The following is a 20,486-nucleotide window of genomic DNA, read 5'->3' on the forward strand; positions in this document are numbered from 1 at the left end:
TGAATTCACTTACGTAGGTACAGATGAGGCGTTTCCTATTTCACTTCATGTCGGCAGGTCGCACAAGTCGCCGAGCTTCATTGGCGGAATCACGGCCACCTACACGCGGAGAATACTTCCGATTGGAGGCCCGGAGTTGTGTGGTTCGTTTGCGTTCCCAATCAATCGAGGTGTTTCTGCAGGGCTTTGTATGCAGATATGGGTTGGTTCTCTCTGACCGAGAGCCTACGACAGTACAATCATCTAGTGAATACCCAGGCAAGGAAGGGTTTGGACCAAACAGCCCCCTTTTTAGTGCGGTATATGTAGTCAGATGAAGAAGACTTCGAACCTCGAGAAGGTCCAGGCCCTTTTTGGCGAGTCTCGATTCAAGACTCATCCACATCGTGACCTAGCAGGATGCTGATACCCTCAGGTTGGATAGATGGGGTTGCAGCCACTAGCCTGCCCTCCTCCGGAGTCAACACGTCCGTTGCCTTCACGGAAGCCCCCAACGCGAAAGCGTCGTGTATATAACGCCTGTGTCATCCCCAGACCGAATAAGTCCATGTTGGTTGACCTCGCCACCAACTTCCATCATCCCCTCCGGAAGACGCCCGCGGGACATACACAGCGAAAAGAAAAGAAAAAATGCGTCTTTCCACCCTCTTCGCCGCCGCCGCCGGCGGCCTCGCCTCCCTCGCGAGCGCCGCCTCCCTCCAGCAGGTGACGTCCTTCGGCGCCAACCCGTCGGGCGCCAAGATGTACATCTACGTCCCGGACCGCGTCGCCGCGAACCCGGCCATCATCGTCGCGATCCACTACTGCTCCGGCACGGCGAACGCGTACTACACCGGCACGCCCTACAAGGGGTACGCCGACACGTACGGGCTCATCGTCATCTACCCCGAGTCGCCGTACAGCGGCACGTGCTGGGACGTGAGCTCGCCGGCGACGCTGACGCACAACGGCGGCGGCAACAGCAACGCCATCGCCAACATGGTGACGTACACGCTCGGCAAGTATAACGGGGACAAGAGCAGGGTGTTTGTGACGGGGTCGTCGTCGGGCGCCATGATGACGGTGAGTTAGCGCCGTGCTCTTTCACCAGCTTGTCCTGGAATGAGAAGAAGAGTGTCTCCCCCCCCTCTTTCTACGAGGGTAGACCGGGGGGGGGGGGACAAAACAACTGGGCCACGCAAAAAGGCTGAGGAACCTCTTTCGCTGACGGAACGCACGCAGAACGTCATGGCGGCAACCTACCCGGAGCTCTTCGCCGCCGGCATCGTCTACTCGGGCGTGCCGGCGGGGTGCTTCTACACCGGCACCGTCAACGGGTGGAACTCGACCTGCGCGCAGGGCAACTCGGTCGCGACGCAGCAGGCCTGGGCGCAGACGGCGCTCAACATGTACCCGGGCTACGCGGGCGCGCGGCCGCGCATGCAGATCTACCACGGCAGCGCCGACGCGACGCTGTACCCGCGCAACTGGAACGAGACCATCAAGCAGTGGACGGGCGTCTTCGGGTACAGCCTGACGCCGCAGCAGACGCTGCCGCGCACGCCCGGCGCGCAGTACACCAAGTACGTCTACGGGCCGAACCTGGAGGGCATCTACGGCGCCGGCGTCGGGCACAGCGTGCCGGTCATGGGGGCGGAGGACCTGAAGTGGTTCGGCATCACGGTGAGCTCTTTTCCCTTTTCTTTCCTTCTTTGTTTTTCCTTTGTTTTTCTTTTTTTTCTTCTTTTTTTTTTCTCTCTCTCTCTCTTTCTTGTCTTCGTCATGGTATTTGTGTTCAAGAGAGAGCGGCGAGCTGACTCCGGATAGGGCGGATCTCCGCAGCCCGGGACGACGACGCGGAGCTCGGCGCCGCCCCCGGCTACTTCGGCGGCGAGCCCGCCTCCGGCCGGGGGATGTACGGTGGCCCAGTGGGGGCAGTGCGGCGGAAGCGGATGGACCGGGTGCACCGCTTGCGCAAGCCCTCACACGTGCCAGGTCTCGAACCAGTGGTACTCTCAATGTCTGTAGGGGGGGTGGTTGATGAGTGTGGCCGTGGGCTCGCCGGTCGTCAGAGGAGACGAAGAAGGGGGCGCGGGTTCCGGGCTGGTGCCACCGGAAGAGACTTTCCATTCGCGGTCTCCGGTCGACAGACCGAGGATCTTCGAGCACCGATGGGTTACGCGCGAGAGTGGTGCCATCTGTTCCAGCTAGTCCAAGTTTCACAAAGTCTGTTATTCTGAGGGCATTGGTTGCCCGGCCGGAATCAGCTGCTTCATGACCCTCGTCCCTGTAATAACGAATAAAGCCATCGGTAATGTGTCGTTATCAAAGGATGCAATGATTTGAAGCTACCGTCGTCCCATTGTGGGAGGGCTGGGTTGACCAGGATGTGCCAAGCACCCAATGCGCGATGCCTCTCCGCTATCACGCAAGTAAACCCCCCTCCGCGAAGAATCCTGCCGCCGCCGCTTGCTGGCTCCTCACCGGCCGTTGTCGGGGCTCCTGATGATACCATGCATGAGCTGCTCAGTTACCAGTCTCTTGGTCGGAGAACGCCTTGGAAAAGACGCACGTTTAGGGCCGCTCACCCCCGAGCTGGAGAAGAAGATCCGCAGGAAGCTGTACCTCCGCGTCATGACGAATATCATGTTGTTTGTAAGTTTTCATGAGAAGCTCTTGTCGTTTGGTCTTTCGCGGTGAAAAAAGAGGGGAAAAAAGGGGGTGAAAAGGGGGGGAAGGGAAAACAAAAGGCTCAGTTCGCTTACACAAGTGCCCGTGTATAGGTCGACAAGTCGACGCTCGGCTATGCCGCCATTCAGGGCCTGTTCGAAGAGACTGGTGTCAGACAAGCCCGGTACAACAACCTGAACACGATGTTCTACGTCGGTATGCGGCTCTTCTTTCCGTAGACGGGGGGGCCTATCTGGGTCGATCACTTGCTGACAGCCAGTCTTGTTACGCTCCCAGGATACCTGGCATTCCAACGGCCCGGCCACTACCTGATGCAAAAGCTGCCTTTCGGCAAGTACGTCGCCGTCACCATCTCCGCCTGGTCCGTCATCATCTTCCTGCACTCTGCGTCGCGACGCGCTACGCCGGCCTCGTCGTACCGGCGATGGAGATCACGATCGGCATGTTCTTGAACCGCCACGAGCATTCCTTCCTGCAGCCCGCCCTCTGTATCACCTGCCAGGCCGCCCCCGTCGTCACGGGCTTCCTCTCCGCGGCGGGCGGCGTCGCCATGGTGACCATCGACTGGGGGTCCAAGACGGCGCTGCTGGGGTCCCTGAACCCGGCGGCGAGCACGTACGGCGTGACGTACATTATCGCGCTGGGCTGGACGACGTCGACGGCGGCCGGGTACACCAAGAGGCTGACGCGCAACGTCATGTTCATGCTGGGCTACAGCGCCGGCAACCTCGTGTCGCCGCAGATCTGGGCGCCGAGCAGCGGGCCGCGGCAGGTGGGCGGGGACGGCGAGGTCGTCGGGGTCAAGGTCGACATTGCTGTCTTGGACCTGACGGACTTGCAGAATAAGCAGTTCTTGTACCCTCTGTGAGGAAGGGTTTCAAAGATCGGGAAGATGGCGGCGGCGGGGGGTTTCGTTGGAAATAGATGAAGGAAGAGGGACGCTTTATACTTCACTCTCCCCGTACTAGGTTATAAGAAACACTCCGCCGGCACTTCTCGGTATCCATCAGATGGTGTGCTTATCTGCCGTATTTTCGTATCCTGCACACGAATTCCCCTTATGCTCCCGCAAGTATACAGGGTATCGCCGTTTCCAATAGTCTGACCTCCCGCCGGTGCACCTCCCAAAATCCGAGGTCTGTTCCAAACCGCGCGCAAGATCTCTCGGTGCGACCCGCTCGGCACCAGGCGACGTCGCCGCCGGTCTCGCGGCCGTTGGATTGCCGCATCGGTCTTTCAGCACATGGGGGCGCAGGATATATGCCGGACCTTGTGCGACGTCTTTCGACGCCGTCGGTGGCTGCTCACTGGCACCAACTCGCGTGGGACGCGGATGGGGCCCTAGTCTGCGGGATTACGCACCAAAAGCACCCCTAATAGCTCCAGACAAACGGATTTACGGGTTTACGCAGGTACGGAGTTACATGACTCTCTCGCCTTGCTCGGATCGCGCTCGAGAATTGATGTGTAAGCGCCCTCGATGTTGGAGGTTGACGATGATGAGGGTATCCGGTTCGGCTGCAAGGGCAGACGGCTAAACAACCGCTCAACTTGGATTATCAATGTCGTTCGCCTTTGCGCCACCATGTTTTTGTAATGAAACCAACGACGCGGTGTTACTGTGACGCGGAAAACATATCAAAGCACTTGGCAGCTTGCTAATCATCATCCACCTTGGCTGGAGTGCTTCATTGCCCTAACTCGACATCCATCAGCCTTTGGTGCTTGCAGTAATTCCGATGCATGTCGAACATTCCGGTGGACGGTATGAAGGTCGCCGACTATGTGGGTGCGCACGTTGAGTCTAATGAACCAACGAAGTGCCGTTATACCGCCGGATTCGTAACGTAGCTGTGTCTGATAGCCAACTGATCGCGCACCGAATTTCTAGAGTAAAGAGAAGTGTCTCCTGCAACGTAATCCGAGATTTTGAACACTTGTCCCCTGCATGTCTCGGCTCCTCACTACGCTAGTCGTGATCGGCTTGCCCTTAGCCCTGCGCCATGTCGGCGAGCGGTGTTTTTTGCCTACAAGCCGTTGATATCCCCCCGCCTTGCGGACGTACTCGCCCTTCAGTATCCGTCCAGCTTCTGGTGCAGAGAAAGGCGATGCTACTACGACACGTGGAGCTTTGGGCAGGATCCCGCGGGCCGCAACGGAACCATCGAAAAGTCATTCCGACAAGTGGCTATGAGAGGGTTCTCCATGCCCGTCTGGGCCGACCCCGCTTGAACTTGGCTGGCAAGGCGCGTAGGGGAGGACTCTTGGGGACGATGACTCTAGGAGCTCGAGATGCCATAAGCGTTCAGTGCAGAGTGATACACTTTACACTTTGCCAGGCACTCAAATCCAGACGAACCGATAACTTCGGTCCATCTTTACATCTCTATACCTCCTCACGGCCTCGGCCAGCGCCGAACACCGAGGGTGTGAATCTGGAGCTTGGGTATATCGAAGTCGCCGTGATAGATGGAACGAAAGCCTGCGCCTCAAATCCTTCGTGCGGCAGCGGGGAACGCGACTCAGGGCTTGGCGTGTCGTTCCGCGACGCAGCAAGACAAGCCAAAGTTCCATTTATGTTATAACAATAACACGGATATAAACGGTATTAACCTCTAATAATCTAGTTCTTCAAACTTTATCTCCGCATGACCCAGTCGTATGACGCCTACTGGCCATCGCGGAAGGAGAGGGTATCACGTATGCTTATAGATCCTCCGATTCCGTGATCAATGTCTTCTTTCAAAGTGATCATAGTCGGCGGCGGCTCGAGCGGCTCGCTTCTTGCCAACAGCCTCACGAGCAACGGCGTGGACTTTAACCTGCACGAGAGAGACGCAGCCGGTCAGAAGCATCGTGCAGCTTCCTAGCCGGTACATCGCGCGATGCTTACAATATTGGATCAAGTGTACCTCCCGCCATCTTGTACCGGGATAACCGGGGACAACAGGGACCTTGGATGCTGTCAGTAGGAGAGATCTTTTGGCGGGGAGATGTAAGCGGACGAGAGACGGCCCAACATACTCACTCACACAAGTCGTAATCCGGAATTCTATACCGCTTCTTTGTTTTCAGCTGTCCATTGCTGAGAGTCTACGTACTTACCACTATATGTAACCTCCCAACATTGACGGGGCCATAGGCGATGAGCCCAGGACCAGTAACACTGGCTTGTTTTGACTCGGGGCTTTGACTCGTGCTAGAGCGGCTGATCCCGCCGTGGCACTCGGGTGAAACAAAATGGCCGGCCTCAACTACATCTAGAACTACCTGTTGTAATTTAGAAGCCTGTCGTATCCCCGCCGCATTCGATTACTTGATATAGTATATTTGGCATAATGCAGGCTTTTCCAGGCATATTGTAGCGATGTAGCATTTTTTCTACTAATACAAAGGTGGGAAAAGCGGTGTGTTAGTAAGTAGGCAGATTAGGTCGTTGGTATTGAAGACCGGCTATTTTCTTTTTCTTTCTCATCCGAGTGCCTAGTAACCCCAGCCATGTGCGTGTCAAGAGACTTATACATAGTAAGCCCTACCAGCTCTTCAAAACACGGCATGTTTCCCATGGGCTTTCCACAAGACACACGAGAGAGGTTGTCCCCTCTAATGATGTTGCTGACCGTTGCCGTGCCGCTATGTCGGACGGACATGGCAATACTGGCCGTCATGACGCGTGACTTGTGGTGCACCGAGTCAACGGAACCAGATCCGATTGAGATATACGGTGGACCTTTTTGGGGGCAAGGAAACGAATGTTTCCCCGCAGGACCCAATGTACATAAGTAAAACTGTTCACCGTCCCACGCGCCGCTGAACTGCCGACTCGTGCCAACACACTCAAGGATCATAGGACGGCTTGATGCACGTCAAAGTAGTAGCAGAGTGGACCGGCATCAGCCTCAAGGCACCTTGCTATGTAGGCGATGAGAGATAAAGAGAGAACGAAAGATGCAGTAAAACGAAACCAAACCCGGGGGTGCTTACGACCCTTACAAATCTGACGTGGACCCCGGTGGCGGTGGTTCTGGATCCCGCGCGCGCACCGGATTTCCGCGTGTAATTCCGAGCCCTGATGCCCGCCCCGTTCCGAGGCCACCATCCTGTTCCGCTTCACAGGGCCTTTCTTCATCCCCGTTGTCCCGCTGTTTCTAACCCCATTCTCTTCCAGGGTATGGCTGACTATCTTTGGAGTGCGTTCCCACTTTGCTCTGCCGTACGAGCATCACTGATGGGGCGGGTTCGTCTGGTACTTTAACTCGGCCGCCACCCGCCGATATGTTCTATCATGATGGCCCTCCTCCCCTCCTCGACCATCTGTTTTCTGATATCAAGGTGCTCCAAGTCAACGCAGTATAGCCGGGAGTCTTCGTTAGCTCACAATGACGTCTCCGTCGGTATCAGAGAAGGAAAACGGCCAGACGAGCATCGACACGTTGTCGGGAGACAGAACCGCGACGGCGATCCCCGTCGTCAACTTGCCCAAGGACGAAAAGCCGATATTATCCAGCAACGATGACGCCTCCTCCAGCGACTACGGCGACAACGATGGCGGCCATCTCACGCCGCAGCAGTCCGATACCCCGTCTGTATGGCTTGCCGAGACCATGTCTCTCCCCCGCGAAGTCATGTTCATCATAATTTGCTGCATGGCCCAGTTCTGTACCCGTGAGTGAACAACCCCTATCCCTGCCCCCTCCTCAGACGGCGGCAACGCACCACCATGCGCAACGCGCGCACGCATGAATGAGCTGACACCCTTGCCAGAGGCCGCATACATCGACAGCCTCATGCTGCTCCATGTGATCGGCAGCAGCTTCCACGTAGAAGATCCGGCGCGCCTCGCCTGGCTCGTGGCCGGCTACTCCCTGACCATCGGCACCTTCATCCTCTTCTCGGGCCGTCTCGGCGACGCCTTCGGCTACAAGCGCATGCTCATCATCGGCTTCGCCTGGTTCTCCCTCTGGTCCCTCGTCGCCGGCCTCAGCGTCTACTCCAACTTCACCCTCGCCGTCGTCTCGCGCGTGCTGCAGGGCGTCGGCCCGGCCATCTGCCTGCCCAACGCCCTCGCCCTCTTCGGCGCCGCCTACCCCCCGGGCCACCGCAAGGCCATGGTCTTCTCCTTCTTCGGCGCCGTCGCCCCCATGGGCGGCGTCGTCGGCGGCACCTTGGCCTGCGTGCTCTCGCTCGCGTGGTGGCCCTGGGCCCTGTGGGCGCTGTCCGTCTGGCTCGCCGTCCTCGCCGTCGCCGGCTGGTTCATCATCCCCGAGCCCCCGACCAAGCTGCCCGCCCCTGACGGGTTCAAGGCCGCGATGGTCGAGCTCGACGTCCCCGGCGCCGTGACGGGAGTCGCGTCCCTGGTGCTCTTCAACTTTGCCTGGAACATGGCGCCCGTCGCCGGCTGGGGCACGGCCGTGGTCCTCGTGCCGCTGGTGCTCGGCCTCGTCCTCTTCGGCGCCTTCGCCCTCATCGAGTTCAGGTACGCGCCGATGCCGCTCCTCCCCTTCGACGTCGTCAACGCCGACGTCGGCTTCGTCCTCGCGGCCGTGGTCTGCGGGTGGGCGACGTTCGGCGTGTGGACGCTCTACCTCGTCCAGATCCTCCAGGAGATCCGGTCCCTCCCGCCCCTGCTGACGTGCGCGTGGTTCTCGCCCGTCGTCGTGACGGGCGGCCTGGCCGCCGTCATCACCGGGAAGCTCCTCGGCCCCCTGCAGGTGCGCCCGCCCGTCGTCATGACCATGGCGCTCGCCGCCTTCACCGTCGGCGTCACCCTCACGGCCACGGCGCCCGAGGGCCAGGTCTACTGGGCGCAGATCTTCGTGTCCATGCTCGTCATGCCCTTCGGCATGGACATGAGCTTCCCCGCCGCCACGCTGATCCTGTCCAACGCCGTCAAGAAGGAGCACCAGGGCATCGGCGCGAGTCTGGTCAACACCGTCGTCAACTACGGCATCGCGCTCGGCGTCGGCTTCGCCGGCACCGTCGAGGTGCACGTCAACAACGGCGGCCGGACCAAGGAGGACCAGTTCAGGGGGTTCCGGGGCGCGCTGTTCATGGGCGTCGGGCTCGCCGGCCTGGGCCTGGGCGTCGCCTTGTCGTTCCTGGCGAGGGAATGGCGGCATCGGAGCGACGCAAGGAGGAACGAGGAGAAGGCTGCCGAGGCCCAAACCGAGACTTGATGATTATGATTATAATGATTACATAGAATTAGACGCGGCCATATACTACCGCATAATCAGAGATATAGGTGACGCTCGTCATAGACTAAAAAGTCCTCTGGCTTCTTCCAGAACAGAATCCCGTGCGTTTTGATCGTCCAGCATCAATGCTATACGTTGCTGCAACAGTCATCAACATGGAAGTGATCTGATTTTTTTCTTTCTTTTTTTTTTCTTTCTTTTTTACATTATCCAGGTCCGACCCTTTTCCATCCTCATGATCCTCAGTAAGAAAACCAGCATCGCCATGGCCGTCATGCCGAGACCCGATAACAGCTGAACACCGAGGTAACTGCCGGTTTTCTCGAGCAAAACACCCGCAATGGGCGGGCCGGCCAACGACCCGAACGCGTTGGTCGTCGACAACATTCCCAGCCATGTCCCGTGCAGACCGAGATGCGGCACCAGGATCGAGACCACAGTGGGCGGGAGCGAGACGAGGCCGCCGGACGTGAACCCGTAGGCGAGGGCAAACGCCACGCTCCCGGCGCCGGTGCGCACGGCGAGCCAGCACATTGTCACCGTGGCGACGGAGACGCACACGCCGAGAAGGACGTTGACGGGCCCGTAGCGGCCCGCGAGCCACGCGGGGAACACCCGGCCGAGGACGGAGCCCGCGTTCAGTATGGCGACAAGGTAGTACGCCAGCCCCGAAGGGCCCTCGCTGGCCAGCCCGTGGGCGAGGGAGTACTGCTGCAGGTAGTAGATGGGCGGCGTGTACGAGAAGACGTTGAAGAACATGGCCGCAGACAAGACGACGAACGAGGCCTCGCGGTACGCGGCGAGGTCCAGCATGACGCGGCGGCGGCGTTTCCCGGGGGCGTCGCTGCCCCGCTGGCGCAGCACGGCGAAGGAGAAGGCGTTGGTGGCGAGGGAGATGAAGGCGAAGACGCGGATCGCCCAGGGGAAGCCGACGCGCGGGAGGAGGCTCTGGACGATGAGCGGGTAGACGACGCCGCCGAAGCTGCTGCCCGTCGTCGCGATGCCGGTGGCGAGGGCGCGGCGGGCGGAGAAGTACTGGGGGATGATGGCGACGGACGGGATGTAGAGGCAGCCGGCGCCGAGGCCGACGCAGAAGGCCTGGGCGAGCAGGGTCTGCCAGTACCGCGTCGCGAAGCTCGTCGCCGCCATGCCGACGAAGACGAGGGCGGTGCCCGTGAGCGTCAGGCTGCGGAAGTAGCCCGCGTCGTAGAGCGGGCCGACGAGCACGCCGACGAGGAGGAGGAGGCACGACTGGATGGAGCCGATCCAGGCGATGGCGTCGACGGAGGCGTCGTCGGCCATGTGCGCCTGGTAGTAGGTCTGGAAGATGCCGTAGGAGCCGATGATGCCCCTTCGCGACCAAAGTCAGCGGGCCGGTTCATCTTCACCTCGGCCACAGCGGACGCAGGGGGGGGGATGGGGGATGTTGAGAGGGATACTGACCATGAGTTGAAGAACAAAAAGAAGGAGCCCGCAACTTGCAGCCAGGCCACATGGCCGCCGTCCGGGGGCTGGCTCGCGGCCTCGGCATCCTGAACGGCAACGGCGGCGGTGTCACTCGCTTTGGACTCTGTCGGAGAGGATTCCGAGCGCGGAGGCGTTCTCTCGCCGCCGTCTTCGTCGGCGGCAGCGGTGACGGACATGACGGCGGAGTTGCTGCGACTCGACCTGGGTTCACGGAAGCGGTGGCATACGGGACGGCACGAAGACGGTCGGGTTCTCAAGCGTGGGATCCGAACGTGCAAGCATGGTCGTGACCATCGGTGATGTTTTCCCACCTCGAGCCTACTTTTTCCCCATTGCATAAACAGACTCTGTCCCCGGTCCCCCTCGTTTTGCCCGGCATCGGGGGTGCCACCGGCAGAGAGTCATGACTGAATTGCCGCTCCGGGACTGACAGACCGCTCTCTCTACCTTGTCGGGGGCAGGCAGCGCGGATTCCATCCCAAACGGAAAAGGGCCCGCAAAATGCGAATTGTGCAATACGAAAATGAGATGGGAGGGGTTCTTATTTAACTGCGGGGAGATATCAAGGTTGGTTGGTTGGTTGGTTTACACCAGCCACACACAAGGATGCAGAGATCTGCCCGAAGCCGAACTTGTTCCCGAACTTCGTGGCCGAAGTTCGGGAACAAGTTCGGCTTTAATGACATGCCCTTCTGCGACTGAGACAAAACCACCAATGATGGGAGAGTGGCCGCGCGTTCTGAACCTCCAAATCCCATGCCGGAATCCCTCGTCATTCGAGTAAGCGGCTCCTTGTGTACTCGGTCTGAGAGACATGGACACGGTTTCCTCGCCGATGCGCTACCGGAAGAATGGTCGGCTTCAGGCGTGCGACCCCTGCCGGCGGCGCAAGGTCGCCTGCGACCACGCTCGTCCGGTCTGCAGTAACTGCAAGAGGAGGCGGCGGGCCGAGCCGTGCGAGTACACGATGAGCACGCCGGCCCAGGCGCGGGCTAATGCCGCCTTGGCGCGCACGTCGCGTTCGGTCAGCCTGACGGGCTCGGAGGCGGTCACCGAGCAGTACGAACACCCGACCGCGACAACGCTCGTTGACCAGGACCCGGAACGGAGTCCGTTCAGCCACGAGAAGCGTACGCCGGGCCCCCAGAGACCGGCTCGCGAGATCGGCATCCACGACACCTTGTCCGGCCACCTGGGCTTCACCTCGTGGAGCGACGTGTACAAAGAGGTCGGCAACGGCCTCGTCGGCCACGGCTCGGACGCCGAAAAGGGCGCCCAGGCCCACGGCCAAGGCCCTCCGCTCCGGAAAGACAGCACGACTCTCGCCGAGGATGCGCAGACGCTCGAGACCTGCCTCAACATCCTGCGGCAGATCCCGCAGGAGCACGAGGCCGACGCCTTGTTCGACCCGTACTCGGACCCCCACAACGCCTTCATCCACCCGGTCTCGAGGCGCGCCATGGACTCCCTGTACGAGACCTTCGGCCACTGCCTCGGGCCCGCCCGGGACGACGCGCAGCTGTCGGGGCTCGCCCGGATCCTGTGCTGCAACTCGGCCCGGCCCTTCTCCGAGCACGAGCCCGACGGGGAGGCGTGGATGGCGCAGTTCACCGGGCGCCGCATGCGCTGGGAGACGATCGGCATCCTCTTTGTCAACTGGGAGATGAAGGCCAGGACCAGCCAGCTCGGCCACGCCGACGTCGGGCGCATGGGGTACGGGCAGAAGAGCAAGTTCCGCAAGTGCATAATCGACTGCACCTCGTTGGCGCGGCAGGCCACTGCGATGGGGAACAGTCTCCTGCTCTACCTGTATCTCCGACGGGGCATCATCGAATCCGTTGTAGATGGAGACACTAGTGAGTTTTTTTTTCTTCTTTTTTTTCTTCTTTTTTCTTTTTGTTTGATAGCGAGCTTCTTAGCGGGGAGTTTCGTACTGACACGGTCAACCACCAGGCCTCTCTTTTTGGATGACAGGCGGCGAGATGGTGTCGTTGCTCACATTCCTCGGCTTGCACGCCGAGCACGCCAAGCAGCCGTACAAACCGACCTTGGCGTCGGAACTGCGGCGGCGCCTGCTCGTCCAGGTCTTCAGCCTCGACAAGGTGGCCGCCGCCATCACGGGGCGGCCGCCCGCGCTGAGCCGCCGCTACGTCTCGGCGCCGCTGCCGCTCGACATCAGCGACGACGTCTTGATGTCGGACGACGAGACCATCGCCAAGGCCGTGGGCGCCCTGGACGCCCTCGGCCGGAACACGGACGGCTCCCTGTACTCCGTCACGATGTGGCGCGTCCGGTACCGCTTCATGCAGATCCGGGACGAAATCTTTGAGATCGCGCTGGGCGCCGAGTCGGCCATCTCGGGCGACGCCGTACGGTAAGCAAGAAAGCCCCTACCTAGCTTGGGGGGGGGGGGGGGGGGAAGAAACTAGAATCCGCAAAATGCTGAATCCGGCCCTTTTGATAGTGCCCTCAAGGTCAAGGAGCTCGAAGCCGCCTCCGATTTGCCGGCCGCCATGCAGTTCAACGAGTCGGACATCAGGGACCCCGACATCAGCGGTCGTGTCCTCCACATCAGGCTGCTCACGTTGCTGGAGCACCTCCAAAACCTGTTCTTCATCGAGCGCCTCCTGAACCGCCTGGACAGCTCCAACGGGCGGGAACTGCTGGCGGTCAGCTACGAGATGACGTCGGTCACCCTGTTGTTCTGGACCAACGTGGACGGGCTCCGCATTCTGTGCGAAGACTTTAAGTGGCTGGTGAGTGTTCCCCCATCCCCGAGAGAGAGAGAGAGAGAGAGAGAGAGAGAGAGAGAGCCCTCCTCGGGGGAAGAGTATTCCTGACAAGCGAGCCTAGGTGATGGCATACGCCGCTCCGGGCGGCGGCATCCTCTGCCTGGAGCTCCTGAAACCGACCGTGACCGCCAACGACGCCGACGCCGCGGTCACCGACAGCAAGGGGAACGTGATCACCAGGTCCAGCATCGTGCAGGCGCTGAGCCTCCTGGTGGCCTTTCTGAAATGGGTCAGCCCGCAGGAGGTCAACGGCAGCATCTGCGTCGGGTGCAGGAACATTGTGCAGCGGGTGCTCGACGAGGCGCTCAACGCGGGGCCCCGCGGCGGCAACCCCGCGGCGGACGGCACGACTCGGGACTTTACCGAGCAGCTGGACTTCAACTTCGATCTCCTGGACACGTTCGAGTGGATGCGGCCCGAGTTCCCGTGGACCGACGTGCCCTCGCAGGGCCAGGTCGATGCGGTGTGAGACTGATAGGCCGGGATGAGTCTCTCGAGGGGGGAGAGGGGGATGGCGGTGAGAGGGGCTTTACGTCAAAAGAGACACATTGTCTTCAATTTTCTTACAAGATACCAGATGCTGTCTTTGATGAACAAAACGGGATGGCTTGAAGAGCCCAGACGGCCCCGACTCGGCTCCAATCGGAGATCGACACGGGGTGGTGGAGTACTCAGTTTGCAAATCCGCTGCGCTGATCAACAATAATCGGGTCGGTTAGCTCAGTTGGTTAGAGCGTGGTACTAATAGTCTATCCGGAGTGTTAAGTGATGCCAAGGCCGGGAGTTCAAGCCTCCCACTGATCATCCCCTTTTGCCATATCTTGCTTGATATGATGATCGTATTCGTGATTTTCCCTCATGTTTTTGTCCTCTCTCTCTATTTGGTGGACTTGTCACCTCTGTTTACAAGAATCCGAAAAAAAAAAAAAACAAGATATTCATTTATCCACCGTGACGCCGGATCATGAATCGTGTGCTAGCGGTTGTTGGTCAAGGTAGGAAGGACGCTTTTCCCGCGTATTTTTCTCCTTCTGGAAGACTTCTGCCAACTTCGGGTTGTTGTAAAGCATCTATCTGTTCCGACGTGATATAAGCCACAACCGCAGCATGGCATTTGTGAATCCACTTTTGTGCCTCCAGTGCCTCATTCTATTCGTCACGGCATCGTAATGACTCTTTTCAGTATAATTGTGTGATGCCTCCACGTGCACATTTTCTTTTCCATACTTTGCAACGTTCGATGCGAATGCAGTCTGATTCGCCGCTCAATCCCAGGCTGCGAATCCCGTGGCTTGACCCCGGCTGGTGCTCGAGATTTTCAGGAGGACGGCCAAGTTGCTCAAGGCTATGCTGGATCCGGGACCGGGGAGACCATCTGTTCCCCGCCCATGAGGCTCGCGCACCGGATGATAGTTGACTATAAGAGGAGGCTGTCTAGTGTGTCAAGATCCATAATCCACAAACCAGGTGAAACCTGCGTTGTTGAAACAACAATGTCAGGCCTGGGAGCTGCCCGACTACCTATAGAATCACAAACTCTGAGGAGCTAACCAATCCTGGGTGTATATTTGACGTGACCGCTGAGCATACGAAAGGCCGATGCTGACAAATACATAAACGCCACATCTGAAAGGCGTATTAAGAGAGTGTATAAGATGGAGTTACTATGGGGTTAGCCATTATATAGTTGTCGTTAAGCCCCAAATATGAGGCGTGAAGAATACAAATAAGCTTAATCTAGATACTGTCGCGCAAAAACGACGCCGTTAGTTGCGGCAGCACAACTAACGCCTTATATCACCTCGTGACAGAGACAAAATTGTTAGGACATTAACGTCATATGAACGTGCGACATCTAATGATTCAGCATATTTGAGACAACAGGCACAGGTTAGATACTAGGCCCTCGGTTGTTCCAAGGAGCGGCCAATGTACGTTCAGACTACACTAATAATACACAAACAAGCGTACTGGACAGAGCATGTCTTTTCATACGGCAGCCAAGTGTTGCGTTTAGACGGTTCGTCATAAATGTACGATCTCTGACTTACCCTGCATTTCATCCTTATTACGATTATACACTGGATTCTCCAAGGAGAGAGTTGATTTAACAAACATGAAGACAGTTATGAAGCATTTTAATCACTGTGCTAGGAATATTGCTCTAATAGCAGGTTTATGAGAAGACGACTTTACTTCGGCTTGATAATTCTGATATTTCAAGAAACCAGGGACATATTCTCGGATGACAACTCCTCCCTCCATTACGGAAAAGGAGCAATGCGAAACTTCCAACGAAAAGTAGGGTTTAGTTTAGGTATTGCTATGATGCCCTCCTGCTACTACTACTTGCTCAGCCAGTTCGGCGTAGACATTGTCTGAGTGACACAAGAAAGCAGCCAGACTGGGTAGCCGGGCGAGTCGATCACACTTGAACCACCTAGCTGTTTGCTACGAAGCACCATGGTAAACTGACTTGAGCGTCAAGGGGTTTTCATTTTCACTTTTTTAGAATTCGTTCCACCACGGCTCAATTGTATTTGATCCAAGTTTCCTCGTTACCTATTCTCATGACATCTTGTTTAAAATGCGAGAACGCTCGGATCGAGTCATCCTTCGAGCACACATGTATTTCAAGCGATCTCGATCCCAGATGAAACGATTGACTCGCGAAGCAGACGTCCCCTATGCCTTATTCCTAATCACGGGTTCAAACTCTTTCTCTTATGAGGCATTTATTCATACCACGCAACATCATCGGACTTTTGATAAATTTATCCGGGCCATATTCTGCACTGGACACACCTCGCAGGCTGCTCCACTACAAACTTGCTCTCTATGGTGAGACTAGTAGAACTGACCGGTATCGCAACCTCGGATCAAGGAAGCAACACACCCAAACTGTTGCTGTGGTGTTCCGGGGAGCTTGAGTAGCTATGCGCGTCGGAAGAAACACAGAAGGGGGGGGGAAGCTGACTCGGCCCCGGAGGTACAGATGCGGCTTTTCCGGCATATTTCAAGATATCGTCCGATCATCTGAGGTGATTTAGAACCCGGTCACTGCCTCGGAAACCTTCAAAGTCGCCTTACGACCTGGTACTGGGGACGGCCGACAACCCGTAAACTTCGGAAACAAATCCCCTAGCAGCATGGAGATCTCTCCATTCGATCGATACAGTTTATTGGCAAACTTAATGCCAAAAAACCCGGCAAGTTTGCATGCGAGGGACGAAGCTTTCTCCAGCCAAAAGGCAGATCTGTCTTCCCCGGTCTTAGGAAGCCTGAGTCGTTCGTGCACGAAGTGAGTCTTTTGAAAGGTCACATGGCGTTACCAGAGGGGAGGTCGATCTCGGAACCTTCCTGCACGGCGATGCGATGTGTGGCGCGAGCCAGAAGGTTTTCGAAGGCCACTGGATATGCAACACCGGTGAAACCTCGACAGCGTGGTTTCCACGTTCTCAAGCCGTCTGATCCAGTCGTATCCGATCCAGAACCGCCTTCGCTGGGGGGGTTGTCAACCTTGGTCCCGGGACGTCAAGAGTCAGAGCATCGATCTCGCGGGGGTCAAAAACCTTAATACCCATCCATATTGTTGCAGGATCATACAAAAGGGAGGTGGAAAGTCATCTTGGCTTCGCCTGGACTTTCCGGATATTGGGACGGACTGGACATGTGCCGTTCCGTTCCAATCACGGGCGACAGCCAAGGATTCAACTTCCAAGGGATTTGTTGAGCAAGTCCGAGGAGGGGGTAAGCACAAAGGTCAAACACGGTCTTCCGCCAGCGCGTCAGTTTTCTCTTCGCACCGGGGCGCCAAGCAGCACGGAACCGAGGTTTCGGGTCTACCAGACATCGTAATGCATTCGACATTTGACATTCGACAACATGTTGACGGGAACCGAAGGGGATGGTGAAGGGGATGGATGGATCTGTGGATTGGGCACCAGGCAACAATACCCGGGGGGAGAGACAAGGGGGAGAGACGCGGACTGTCTCCGAATTGCCCTACAGGCTGTTTGCCTTGGCCGAGGAATCAATCAATCTACAGTCCATCTGCTCTGCCCTACAAAAGCAAGCGAGCAAGAACCAAGTAAGCAATAAGCAAAAAGCAAGGAGCTGGGACTCACGCCGAACCGTGGAACCAGATCCGCGAGCTCTGATACGTGCATCGTAAATCCGCAGTGGATATCAAAAACAGGAAGCGATTTCTCAGGGCTCCAGGACATGTCCGTGCTCGCGTGAACAAGGGGGCCCCTTTGCAAGCATCGATCTTCCCACGAGATGGAAAAAGGGGGTTGTGGTGAGGACGGGCGGGCGAATCAAAGGGCCGACTGTGCCTTTCGATGTCAGACTTTCCCCCCTATATAGCCAGCAAAGTGCAGTTGCGCAAGGCATGACATGCATGTATGATGGTTTTATTTGACGTAAAAGGTGGGCGAGAGTCCGAGATCCGTTGGGTTTGACAAGCGCAAACACACACACACACACACACACACACACACACACACACACACACACACACCTCAGTCACGAACAAAAAAAAAGTGTTGCTCGAATAAATTACCCCCCCCAAAATCATGGCAGCAAAATAAGGCCGAACGAATGAATGACTCTTCGGCCCCGGCCCGACCACCGGGACTGAGTCCGGTCGTAGAGTGCGTGCCAATGCCGAGTGGTGGTGGTGGTGGGCTTGAGTTTCGATCTCGCGCCACCCCCAACATCACCACGGACAGCCAAGCCTCCCGCACACGGTCTTTCTTGGTCATGGAGAGGGGTCGGCTCAGGCTGAGGTGGAATGCCTACTTCGTCTGCGTCCTAATCTCTTACCTGACCCGTCTTTGCCTTATGGTCCCCTCTCAACCCACCGGTGGCCGGCGACCGGACCCCTGGTCCCGGTAGGATGAGAGCAAGGAACAGGGCAGCACTTAATACGGAGCATACCCCATCCGAGCCCGCCCGGTGTCGTACGACGCGGAAATGGAAGGAGTCGAAGAGCCAAGGCAGGACAGAAGTATGTGGACAGACAACTCCTCATTGCACCAGGACAAGAACAATACTTACTAAGCCACAACCGCGAGTCCAATGGGCTCGAGTTCCACACGGCCGGCGCCGGGGAGGACGGATGGCTGAATTACCGTCGATAATTGCCGTTGGCGTGGCGTCGACCGGGCGTCAATGGGACATCGGATTTAGACTCTAGAAGAGACGCCAAGAAAAAAGAAGAAGTTGGCAGAAAGAAGGGGGGGGAGACGAGTAGTGATTCTACTATATGCCGCCTCTACATGACATTGGGTAAGTCTTCAGTAAGTTATCATCTGACTCTCTCACGGAAATCCGTAGCGCACTCGCATTCCTGACCTTATCAACGATTCTTGACGTGACAAACATCAATGGTACTGGTTCAGGGATACCAGCTGAAATGCCGCACATGATTGGCCTGCTATATCTGTGTAATCCGTTCACTTATGCAGCCATGAATCTCATCGGCCCTCCACCTGTTCTCCACAGACTTCAAACGCTTTCAAACAACAACGGTAGTATTCGGGCCTCCTTGGTCTACCATCCGTCTGCGAAGTTCACAGCAAGATATTGACGATGGACCCCGGCAACAGATCATGGTTACTTAAACATCCAGCCTATCGCCAAAGCCTCCCCCACCCTCCCCGACTGAACATTCCAAAGGACGACGGGGGGGGGGGGGACTCAGGAACTGGGCCCTCATGGATCCTCCACCGTACCTTATCGTCTCAAGATGTCGGGTCTGGCCCGCGGATATTGACGTTGACCCTTGACGGGGACGCGCGCGCACGTACGGCACGGTAGAGCAGTGGGCTAAGCCGCGGGGGGTCACTCTCGGGTTGAAAGCAAGGCAGAGGGGCCAGAAGGAGTCGTCGCCATGTACGGATACTGCACATGGAGATTGCTCGACCACGTCACGATCCTGCCATCGAGGCGAGGCCGCTTGTTCGATTGCAACTCTGTACTCCGTAGTAGTTTGTCGTTTGCGTGGCAGTGTTTCCGATCTGGCCCCCATTCCCGAGTTGAGCCCGTTCAACGTCGGATTCTCCTTGGTCTCTCCTCGTATTCTACATCCTAATCCATCGCAGACCTCATGTCGCAACACCGATCGTGCGCTAGTCCTAGTGCGTCCAAGTGCGTCGGGAGACCGCCAATGGTCTATCGTGCCGTGTCAGGGGGCCTCTCTACGTTCCCCATCTGCACTCACTTTTCCCCTTGCCACACACACACACACACGCGCGCAGCATGCCGGATGTGCCACCAGGATAGGGATAGTACCGCCCAGGCGAGCCAGTGCTGTGCTGCAAGGAGTAAAAAAAAAAAAAAAAAAAAAAAAACAAGAGATTTGAAGACGTGGCGTCGGCCTGTTGACGGGGATCGGTTTCCAGAAGAGGCCGCCTCCCTTCGATGCATATTCCAGTGCCGTTACACACAAAACTTTGGCTCTACTTCGGACGTTTTCTCTTTTTGTCCTTCGTAAGCGCCGGACCATGACTTTGTCTTTTGTGATTTTTCTTTCTTTTTTTTCTCTTCTTTTTCTTCTCTCATCCCTCCCTTCCCCCCCCTCCCAAGTCAAACCCCTCGTGGGATTCGACATGCTTTAGGCGCATGTCAAGCCTGCAACCCTCCCCCCTTCGAGGCTGAGAGCTAAAGAGTCAGCTTCGCCCCAAACGTGCATTGCCGTGCGCCAAGCCTCGGTCAGCCTCCGGCATCGAGAAGCTTTTCTCTTCTTCTTCGCCGTGCCGTACTTTACCCGCTGCAACGATCTTCCCTCGTGCTACCCGTCCCTCTCCCCTCCAAGACGAAGCCGGCATCCTATCATCTCGTCGTGCGGACTGCCGAGAAGTGTACTACGTAAGGATGGGGGGGGGGGGGGGAGGGGGCCGCGGCGGATGGCAAACGGGTTGCGGGATGCCTGGATCCGCAAGTGGGTTGGTGAGAGGATTCACGTATCCGCATACTACCTACTCGATGGAATGCTGGCTGGGCCACTGGCCCCTTGCAGAGCTGCTTGCCCCATTCGCTCACTCAAAGTGAAGAAGTTTTGAGGAGAATCTCTCACTGGGCGGCCTGTCGTTGACCCCTGCGCACGAGACATACACACCTGGTCCTTGTTCGCTGTTTGTCGGTGGCCCTGCCTGGACGCCGCTCCTTCTGGGGTTTTGTTCCCTCCCTTGGAATATATGCATGTCGTGAGCACTTGGGGGTTTCGTACTGGAGGCGGGCATCTCTCGGCCTGGCCTAGTCTGATGATATCTGTGGGTTGCCCCTCGTCTCGCCATGTTTGGTCCCCTCACCGGAAACTACCTACCTAAATCGCTTCGAGGACCCTCCGTTTGCC

General features: G+C 57.5%; 5 protein-coding genes and 1 non-coding gene across 6 annotated transcripts; 5 read left to right on the forward strand and 1 right to left on the reverse strand.

Moving 5' to 3' along the window:
* The first annotated feature begins 481 nt into the window (after positions 1–481).
* LY79DRAFT_132473 (PHB depolymerase family esterase) lies at positions 482–2,238 on the forward strand. Its single transcript, XM_060550877.1, has 3 exons — positions 482–1,062; positions 1,222–1,662; positions 1,807–2,238. The coding sequence occupies exons 1-3, from the start codon at positions 631–633 to the stop codon at positions 2,005–2,007; spliced, it is 1,074 nt and encodes a 357-aa protein (XP_060415733.1). The 5' UTR covers positions 482–630; the 3' UTR covers positions 2,008–2,238.
* A 392-nt stretch (positions 2,239–2,630) lies between these two features.
* On the forward strand, positions 2,631–3,660 carry LY79DRAFT_549093 (uncharacterized protein). The gene is made up of 2 exons (XM_060557446.1): positions 2,631–2,865; positions 2,947–3,660. Exon 2 carries the CDS (start codon positions 3,095–3,097, stop codon positions 3,536–3,538), a length of 444 nt encoding a protein of 147 aa, XP_060415734.1. The 5' UTR covers positions 2,631–2,865; positions 2,947–3,094; the 3' UTR covers positions 3,539–3,660.
* A 3,060-nt stretch (positions 3,661–6,720) lies between these two features.
* On the forward strand, positions 6,721–9,128 carry LY79DRAFT_549096 (major facilitator superfamily transporter). The gene is made up of 2 exons (XM_060557447.1): positions 6,721–7,335; positions 7,435–9,128. The coding sequence occupies exons 1-2, from the start codon at positions 7,050–7,052 to the stop codon at positions 8,844–8,846; spliced, it is 1,698 nt and encodes a 565-aa protein (XP_060415735.1). The 5' UTR covers positions 6,721–7,049; the 3' UTR covers positions 8,847–9,128.
* On the reverse strand, positions 9,069–10,510 carry LY79DRAFT_512420 (major facilitator superfamily domain-containing protein; the record flags this gene model as incomplete). Its single annotated transcript, XM_060554367.1, has 2 exons — positions 9,069–10,218; positions 10,311–10,510. The coding sequence occupies 2 exons, from the start codon at positions 10,508–10,510 to the stop codon at positions 9,069–9,071; spliced, it is 1,350 nt and encodes a 449-aa protein (XP_060415736.1).
* Positions 10,511–11,007: 497 nt separating this feature from the next.
* LY79DRAFT_549100 (uncharacterized protein) lies at positions 11,008–13,941 on the forward strand. The gene is made up of 4 exons (XM_060557448.1): positions 11,008–12,190; positions 12,288–12,708; positions 12,799–13,090; positions 13,188–13,941. The coding sequence occupies exons 1-4, from the start codon at positions 11,149–11,151 to the stop codon at positions 13,593–13,595; spliced, it is 2,163 nt and encodes a 720-aa protein (XP_060415737.1). The 5' UTR covers positions 11,008–11,148; the 3' UTR covers positions 13,596–13,941.
* On the forward strand, positions 13,836–13,930 carry LY79DRAFT_t86. The gene has a single exon. It is a non-coding gene; the product is annotated as a tRNA-Ile (tRNA).
* Positions 13,942–20,486: the final 6,545 nt, after the last annotated feature.

This window comes from Colletotrichum navitas, assembly GCF_030913465.1.
Source record: "Colletotrichum navitas strain CBS 125086 chromosome Unknown LY79scaffold_19, whole genome shotgun sequence".
Taxonomy (NCBI): Eukaryota; Fungi; Ascomycota; class Sordariomycetes; order Glomerellales; family Glomerellaceae; genus Colletotrichum; species Colletotrichum navitas.

Coding starts and splice junctions, on each gene's coding strand:
- LY79DRAFT_549096 (XM_060557447.1), top strand. CDS start 7,050: ATGACGTCTCCGTCGGTATCAGAGAAGGAAAACGGCCAGACGAGCATC. Junction 7,336..7,434: donor CATGGCCCAGTTCTGTACCC/GTGAGTGAACAA, acceptor CACCCTTGCCAG/AGGCCGCATACATCGACAGC.
- LY79DRAFT_549100 (XM_060557448.1), top strand. CDS start 11,149: ATGGACACGGTTTCCTCGCCGATGCGCTACCGGAAGAATGGTCGGCTT. Junction 12,191..12,287: donor CGTTGTAGATGGAGACACTA/GTGAGTTTTTTT, acceptor GTCAACCACCAG/GCCTCTCTTTTTGGATGACA. Junction 13,091..13,187: donor GCGAAGACTTTAAGTGGCTG/GTGAGTGTTCCC, acceptor AAGCGAGCCTAG/GTGATGGCATACGCCGCTCC.
- LY79DRAFT_132473 (XM_060550877.1), top strand. CDS start 631: ATGCGTCTTTCCACCCTCTTCGCCGCCGCCGCCGGCGGCCTCGCCTCC. Junction 1,063..1,221: donor CGTCGGGCGCCATGATGACG/GTGAGTTAGCGC, acceptor GAACGCACGCAG/AACGTCATGGCGGCAACCTA. Junction 1,663..1,806: donor TGAAGTGGTTCGGCATCACG/GTGAGCTCTTTT, acceptor GACTCCGGATAG/GGCGGATCTCCGCAGCCCGG.
- LY79DRAFT_549093 (XM_060557446.1), top strand. CDS start 3,095: ATGGAGATCACGATCGGCATGTTCTTGAACCGCCACGAGCATTCCTTC.